Source organism: Curcuma longa, chromosome 21, assembly GCF_044706935.1.
Source record: "Curcuma longa cultivar G26 ecotype Majalengka, Jawa Barat chromosome 21, ITB_CL_G26_1.1, whole genome shotgun sequence".
NCBI classification, from domain to species: Eukaryota; Viridiplantae; Streptophyta; class Magnoliopsida; order Zingiberales; family Zingiberaceae; genus Curcuma; species Curcuma longa.
In genome coordinates this window covers 9,533,710-9,542,523 of record NC_133881.1, presented here as the reverse complement: position 1 = coordinate 9,542,523, position 8,814 = coordinate 9,533,710, and the positions used below count along the sequence as shown (strand labels likewise).

Sequence of the window (8,814 nt, the reverse complement as noted above, 5' to 3'; positions counted from 1 at the left end):
TATCTTTGAAGTTCTGTTTTCTTATAGTGAATGTGCATATATAATAGAGATAATCATCTACATTTAGTTAGATAAAACAATCCAAACAAAAATTCATCTTTATTACAAACAGTATATGATCAAATCTATATCAGTCAGAAAAAACTATAAACATTGATGCCCAAACGACTGTGCTCCTATTGCATCCTCAAGAAAAAACATCTCTTCGTTTGGTCGAATTAGCTCCATCTTCTCCACAAAGACTCTATCAATCCAAATTTTCCAATAAGATCCACCAAGAGGAACGTGATGTATTTTTGCTTTTGGATCCTTGGATACAATTCAACCTTCTACAACAGCTCCATCAACAGACCAATGAAGCAACTTACATTTAGCATTAACACTGATATCTCCAGCACTCACCTTCTTTAGTTTTGACTATATAATAATAAAAAATAATTAATGATTAAACAAATTATATAATAGAGCATGCTATAAATAATAAACAAAAGTATAATATTGTATTAAGATAGTTACATGAACTGTAACATTGCTATCTGCACTAATATAATTTCCAATACTGCTACCAATGCCACCACTAGCAACCTAATTTTACAAACAAATTAGTTATTGTTAGTCTAATACAAAAGAAATAAGGCAGAATAATTTCTTACATATTGCCACATAATGCTAGCCAATCGAGTAAACAGAATGCCACATGATTATTCTAAACAAACATACAAAACCAAACAAACATACAAAATCCCACATAATGAAAGCTGTTGCATGTGAGATACAGCTGTGGCGTGTTCCAATAATAAATCAACAAGGATGTCAATTGTGGAAACAAACAATAAGCATCAAGATGATGTTGGAAAAGCATTAAGTACCAGAGGATTTAACGGGAGGAATGGGATTTTGATGATCTCCCACAAAGCATCCACGTGCTGGTCAACTCTAGCTAGCTTATGCACTTGCAGAATGCTCGAAGCTCCCGTAACACAGTTTGCTGTTCAGAAACAGGTTCCCTTTCTTAGAGGCTATAAACACAAGATTAGAAAAGTTAGATGTTTGCCGTTAAAAGAGAAAATCAATAAATTAAATAATGAAACATTAAACAAATACAATTACAAGTAAAAGCACTGCCCCCATTAAACAAGTCAGCGACACAGTTTATATATGTATAACCTGGCATCAGAAGAAATCCTGTAGCTCTCCAATATATCATTGCATGAATGAATCAGACTAGCAGCTTGACTATCACCATCTAACTTTCCTCATGAAATGGCGCAGATTGCATCTGAGAGACACTTGTTAACTGTTTCCAATGCTACAGCAAATGCTCCAACTCTCTTGTGTATTTCTATAGACTGAATATTAAGAGAGTTATTCAAACGAAATTTTCAAAGCTATCATACAGAATATTGTAACAACTGCCTAAACTTTGACATGAATTTTCAGCCCAGCCATCTTAATATTTTAATATCTATGAAAAACAAATTTTGCAGAGCTACATGGACTCAGAGATTCGTGCTATCATGGCGCAGTACATGCCGCTTGACAATCAAGAAACTCAAAATCGCATCCAACATGCTGAAATCTGAGCTATACCTTGGCGCAGCTGGTTACATATCTAGATGGTGCAGAATTCTGCGATATGCAATCTCGAAGGTTGTAATGGTGATCCTTACGGGGACGTGTTAAACCATTTTGTTTGTAGATCTGAAGCTTGTTAGTTCCAAAATTTGAGTTTTAGTTAATCAATCTAAACTTAGTAAATTCTTCAGGTATCAACAAAAAGAAGAATCCATGAATAGTATTTCTATTATATATGAATTTCTTTAGAAATAGTTAATCTGTTCTACATGAATTTCTTTTAGAGATAAAATTTCTATATTGGTTGTAAAAAAGACAATTATGATTCCTAATTCAAAAGGAATAGAAAAATATTTATTTTTAATCTACTCAACACTTAAAAAAATGTTCATATTATTTTCTTATTATTATTTTGAAGCAACTTGGATTCAAACTGCTACTTTTTTGGACAATTTATCTCTGTTGAGTCTAATTGATTGATTGGTCAATTTGAACAATTAATTGAATTGAATATGTCAGTTATGAATTTGAATAATTAATTGAATTGAATGTCAGTTAGATTGATCATGCTGGATGGGCGTGCCAAGTGATCAAACTGATTAGATGAAGAAGCTTGTCCATCCACTAGACTAAAGAAACCATATTTTAGAAAAAGTCATGTCAACTATTTCATTCTCATTTCTTCTCTATTTGTAGCACCAGTGAACATTGAACGGTCATCTTCATCAACTCAAAACAATTACAGAGGTTGGAACAACTTGAAGTCATTGACAAGGACGAGTTTTTGAGCAATGATTTATTGCACATCACCAAGTGGAAACTCATGGACAAACCAGCTTTTCTAATACGGGAGGATCACATTTACTTTCCTTACAGAGGCCGAACAAAGTTCACTCCCTACTAGATAACTGGTTCTTTCATTCATAATGCGACGCAAGCTGACACTCATCTTCTATCTACAAATTGTCTCAACCATGTTTCCACTCTGGAAACAGGCACATCTATACTTCATGTATCCACATCGAAATCACAAATAAAGCATCAAACATAAATACTCAAACAAAGAATATATAAACAGTTAAAATCCTTCGAGTCTAGTCGACCTATGCAACATAGGTGAGCTGGGTTTCCTGGGACTGCTTATCCTATTATCTTTGAGTGAAGCTGTGGTCGAACAGGTGTGGAGTCGAAGTGGCATCGAAAATGAAGTTCTTGGCGACGACAGCTGTCGGGATATTGATGGAGGTGATGGCGAAAAGCTAATTGTGGGAGGTGGCACAGGGATGATGATGCCATTTATCGTTTGAGATTTCAGCATCCTTTTCCCAGAAACTGCAGATGGCTCTTGAAGAGGGTAGCGGCTTGGGCATTTCATCTCTTGGACATTCTCCAGTGATTCGGAGATGGCCCTCATGGTAGGCCTTTCTGAAGGATCTTTCTGAAGACACTTTGATATTATATCTGCAACTGTTCGTGCTGCTTTGGGAGGGAAACGTCCTTTGATTCGAGGATCCATGATAAATGATAGGAGGCAATCATCGGCAAGGAATGGCTTGCTCCATTTGACAATATTGCGCTCTTCTTTAGGGTACCTGGCATCGAGATTCTTCCGTCCAGTCAGTAGTTCGAGAAGGACAATTCCAAAACTCCAAACATTGCTTTTAGGAGTCAGTAATCCTTTCTCCAAGGTCTCCACTGACAGGTTCCCGGAGCCCTGATTAACCATAAATGAATAAGCTCAGCAAAGGTTACTATGGAAGTGGCAATTTGCTGGAACAACGAGGTCGACCAAAATGCTTGAGAGAAAAAAATATGATGAATGCAGTTCACTACAATCTGCATGAATAAAGGCAGGCAACCCTGATCAAACTGAGAACTTAAGTTAAACCACTTACGATAGAAGAATTTGATATGCTTGTGTCTGGGTTGTAGTAACCGGCAAATCCATATCCTGAGAGCTTGGCACTGTAATCCTTGTCAACTTGTATGTTTGAAGTAGAGAATTCAAGATACATTGCCTGATGATCAAAATCATGATATTAATGTAAGAAACCAGATAAAGCATAAAATTAAAATGCTAGATATTCTGCAGAACATTGGTTGAACAGTTAAATTTTTGATACACGTGTAGAAGTCTTATCAAATTCGATTACAAATATCATTATAGTTTTATATAGAATAAGCAATCATTCATAATTTTGCAAAATTCAGTAGTTCTTCTTTCGCAGGGTCTGAATAAAAAGACAAATGGCCAAGATCCCTGATTTTATAGATATCATATCATCCTCATCAACTGATCTCCAATGCGTTAAAATGAAAACTTGTCAATTTCATAACTCTAATCTTATTGAAACTGTGTCAATAAAATGCTAGAACTAACTAAGGCTGCGTTTGGTTTGTGTTTTCCAGGGTGTTTTCTCATTTTCATTTTCCAGTTTTTTAGAAATAAGTGTTTGGTTTGTGTTTTCAATTTCATTTTTTGGAAAATGAAAATTTGTTTTCTAAGAAACTGGAAAACGATGAAACATCGTTTTCCATCCGGTTAGAGAATGGGAAAAGGCGGTAGAAAATAGAAAATGCGGTATTTTTCCCCCAAAATCGCGACCTTCCCCAAAATCGCGGACTTTCTCCCGCCGCTGCTCTGCGTGCTCTCCTCTTCCTCTTCCTCCTCCCCGCTGTGCGCTCCTCCTCCGGCGCGCGGCTCCTCCTCTTCCTCTCCCGTCGCACCTGCCGCGTGCTCGTAGCCGTGCGGTACTCTCGCTGCTGTGCGCTCCTCCTCCGGCGCGGCTCCTCCTCTGCTTCTCCTCTCCTCTTCCTCCTCTCCCCTGCTGTTCGCTCCTCCTCTGGCGCGGCTCCTCCTCTTCCTCTCCCGCCGCACGCTCCTGCCGCGTGCTCCTCCTCTCCTCTTCCTCCTCCCCACCGTGTACTCCTCCCCTCTCCTCCTCCGACGCGGCATCTGTCGATCCTGCCCGAGCTACTCCGTGCACTCCTAGCCGCGTGAACAATCGAAGAAAACCCTAGTTTACTTTCCAGTTCCATATTAACAAACCAAACGCATTTTCCAGTTTTCTTTTCCAGAAAATAGAAAACAGCATATCATACCAAACGCATTTTCTGTTTTCTAAAAACTGGATCAGAAAATAGAAAACTAGAAATAGAAAATAAAAACAGAAAATAGAAAATATTTTCCAAACCAAACGCCCCCTAAATTTCTACCTTTCTAGAAGATTCTTCAAATTATTTAATTTTGTCTCGACAAATCTTAAATCATATACACAGTGCATGGCATATCAATGATGAAGTTAATTCACCTGAAAAGGCCCTTCTTCGTGTAAGAAGGCAAGACCTCTTGCAGCACAGACAGCCACTTTTATCCTTGTAAGCCAATCAATGGAAGGACCATCTGATCTTCCATGAAGCAGCCGGTCCAAACTCCCATGATAGAGCCTCTCATATATCAACATTCTCTCATCAGAACCCTCTTGAGCATAATACCCAATTAACTTGCAAAGATTAGGATGCTGTAGTGAAGCTATTATATTCACCTCACTTGCAAATTCCTTCAAGTTCTGAAAAAGGCAAAACATGATAAATTACTATTCACTTAACCATCACTATGGTGCAGCAACATCCATCGATTAATTTTCTAGAGATTGTTAGAAAGCAGACCTCCCTAAAGAATAAAAAGAACACCTATAGTGCTAATACTAATGCAGCAATGCTCGTATCAATATAAATGTGTTGCTAAAATTTAAAGGAAACAGTCCATGAAATCCACCTGCTTAAGGATTCAACAGAATTTCACAAGAAACTTAGATCAATTTGGAAAAAGGAAAAAACCCTAGTATGAAATCTTGAAGAAAGATGAAATACCAGCTTCACAATGGGTGGATTGAAGTAGATTTAATCATACAGAAACAAGACATGGCATTCGTTTCTTTCTGGAAGTAACATTGATGCTTATATGTTTCAGTATTCTAAAGATAACACCACAAGTATTTATCACCTGATGAGAATTAATAAGCTGAGAAGTTGCACATTTATATCTAAAGCAAAAGAGAAAATGGGCAAAAAGAAATTTCTAGAATGATAATTGATATTAACAAATTACCTGTGAGGAATGTTGTAAACAAGTGACTGTGGCTTCAATCTTCTTTGATGTTGTCTCATTTCCAAAAGTTGCATTATAAACTGTCATCGAGCTGCTTTCAGAAATGCCAAATTCAAGTGAGAAATGTTGAGAAGCAGTTGAAATTTCATCATATGAGAAATTCCGAAGCCCTTTCTTGGATTGTGGTAATGGGAGTGGACCCGAGGTGTTATTAGAACCCATTGGTTGGTTTGACTTAAAACTTGAGAAATTCTTCAAAACAGAGTCGGTGCGTGGTGAGGGAAGGGGAAGTGGCAGCGGATTTGAGAAATGTTGATCCTTCACTGGCCAACTTCGACCCCTGCACTCTTCTTGATCATCAAATTCAAGAACATCGCGATCTGCCACGATAAGGCTAGAAGGAGCAGATAATGCTCTAGCTCTAACATTTGGTGATATAGATTGAGAAGATTTTGTTCTGTTTCTGAAACTTGGAGGGGCTGACTGAAGAGATGGCTTATCACACTCTGGTTCAGGAAGTGTAGAAGTTGAACTCTCATTCAACTTTGGTGGTCTCTTGCTGGCAAAGCTCACATTTTTCTTCTTCTTATTCTGCTTCAAAATGGTGAAGCAGCCCATTTTGCAAGTATCAAGAAGCTGGGTTTTCCCTAAAGAAGTAAACATAACCATATCAGCAAAAGAAGCAACATACATATATATTAAATCGATTATCTTCAGAATTTTCATGATTATCAAATCCATCTACATGACTACTTGACTAGCAAGATCAGTAACAATCTACCTAATTGTTGTATCTGCTTCAATTCACATTGAAGCTATGAGAGGAACTATTCGTGTATTCTTAACCAAACAAAATCAATCATCTTGACCAAAGTACTAAAAAAAACTATAGTAGAACTGCCATCTTATGTTAAATTTGTGGTCTTGAAACTGTTCAACAAAAATGGCCTAAAGATAAGAAACACGGCACGCTAAACAGATGAGTAAATGCTGACATAACAATTACTGGTAGGAAACTTCTCTGATGACCTCCCACACAGGACAACAATGCAGACAACGCCTTCTATGCACCAATGAACAACTTTAAGCGCAAACCTACCGAGTCAGAAGGTTGAACCGAACCAATTCAAATTATGCTTCCGGATGATCCAATCAATCTAAACTCTTAAGAAAAATCAAGTACGCAAGTTATCGAATTCAACCCATACTCCTGAAAACTATCAGAGATAATTAAAACAGCAAGGCTCTCAAATTCTAACTTGTGAACAGAACTTCCAAAAAAAGATCCAGCTTTTACGAATTCAACGGTCAAATCAAGATCCCAGAAGTAATTAGTGTTCCCATCGTAGACGAAGACTGTCAAATACTCGGATTGGAAGGGGGAGACAGACTACAAGTCCGCCCAAAATATCGTCTTTTCGTAACAAAAACGCTAGAAATTGCGCCGAGAGCAAATAAAAAACATGGAACATAAGTTCAGAGAGTCCAAGATCAAACCTCGGAAAGAAAAACCCTCGGCTTCGACGCCCGCCGCCGATCCAACGTGCAAGGCGAAGTGCGTCGCGCGCCCGCCTCACGGAGAAGGAGCGGGAAATCAGTATGGAGCGGAACGGAACCAAGAGGAGGAGGAGGCGGAGAGGATGAGGAGGGAGAAGAAGAGGGAGAGGAGAATAATGGGGAAGAATAAAGAAAGGTGGGTGGGTGTGACACCATGAACACTGGTCAAAGCGAGGATTGGAAAGATGATGCGACAGCTACAAGCAAAGACCTACCACTTCTCCAGAATGCCACCGCCTCATCTCATATTTTCTGCTATGCCATTTCCATACAATTAAACGCGAAATAAATTTAAGAAAAATTTTATTCCTATAATCAAAATACCTTCTGGTATTTATTTATTCATAACATTATTATTTTATCTCCTAATTATTAAAGTTATTAATACTATTTTAAAAAGTTGATGTGGCCACGTGCACATCATTAGTGAAATTACATTTTAAGACACAAAAGTTATCAAAGTAATTGTTATTATTCATCACGATCAATCATAGGAAATACGTGTTAATTAAAAATACAAAAATAAATAAAATCTGGCGGTGGCATTCCTGTGAATTGGGCATAAATAAGAGGGCAAGATAAGATCTAGAGGGCCACAGGCGGGGATGTAACAGTCAAGTCAAAAGCATTTTAAAACCCTTTTTCCAAATCGGTTGTGTAGGTGGAGTCAAAGGTAAGGAAAAGGATGATGTGACCGTTGACTTTATGCTTCCCGTCCGATCGTCCTTTCTGCGAGCTCATTGACGGTCCAGATGTTATCTCACGCTGGGTGGGTCCCGTCCGGGCACTTCTCGAAAAAAGTGTGAGTCACGACGCTGAGCCGGGTTCGTCGAACCGGAGCGGCCATCATGTCGGTTTGGTTCATCTCAGTGTGGGCCTTGGCCATGTGGTATCGTGAGATTGGAAAAAAAAAATTAAAGGGCACTAGGCAATTTTAATTAAAATTGATTTAACTTTAATTAAAATTATTCTAATCAAACTACTTTAATTTTAATTAAATCTTGATCTCACATAGAATGCAGTATTAGAGAGGTAAGATAGAGAGTGATTAGGGACTCGAGCAGTCGTATGAACTAAATGATATTGAAGATCTCGATCATAAAGGTCTCAACTACTGAGTCGATCACAAAGGTCTTGGCCACAAAGGTTTTGGCCACATCTCAACCACAGAGATTTCGACCACATCTCGATCAATGAGGTATCACCATAGTGGTCTCGTCTATAAAAGTTTCGACCACGAGAGTTTCAACTGTCCCGAATGGGTCAGCAAGTAGAAGGCTCGCTATTCTACCCAAGCATACCCAATCTCTAATCATATTGGGGGCAATCATGAGTTAAGACCATATCTTTCAACCATATCCTAGTTCCTTTCCCTTGGATGATATAGCCATGTATAGGGAGGAGGTGAATCCCAAGATGACATGACTAGAGACTCTAGGACTAGACTCAACTTTGAGTCAAGTGATTCGGTTCGGATCTATAACTTAATTAATATGGTTGGTTATTCCTTGATCCAGTTAAGCAATTGATGTTTTTAAATTTTACCATTAAAAAAAATAAAATAAGAGTAA

The 8,814-nt window shown here is 38.2% G+C and overlaps 1 protein-coding gene and 1 long non-coding RNA gene across 2 annotated transcripts; both read right to left on the bottom strand.

Moving 5' to 3' along the window:
* Positions 1-87: 87 nt before the first annotated feature.
* LOC141814209 (uncharacterized) lies at positions 88-1,345 on the bottom strand. The gene is made up of 3 exons (XR_012600463.1): positions 1,168-1,345; positions 870-1,019; positions 88-417 (listed from the first exon to the last, which is right to left on the bottom strand). It is a non-coding gene; the product is annotated as an uncharacterized LOC141814209 (long non-coding RNA).
* Positions 1,346-2,473: 1,128 nt separating this feature from the next.
* Positions 2,474-7,351, bottom strand: LOC141815700 (putative serine/threonine-protein kinase PBL1). The gene is made up of 5 exons (XM_074703648.1): positions 7,184-7,351; positions 5,687-6,333; positions 4,887-5,144; positions 3,471-3,593; positions 2,474-3,289 (listed from the first exon to the last, which is right to left on the bottom strand). Exons 2-5 carry the CDS (start codon positions 6,302-6,304, stop codon positions 2,654-2,656), a joined length of 1,635 nt encoding a protein of 544 aa, XP_074559749.1. The 5' UTR covers positions 6,305-6,333; positions 7,184-7,351; the 3' UTR covers positions 2,474-2,653.
* Positions 7,352-8,814: the final 1,463 nt, after the last annotated feature.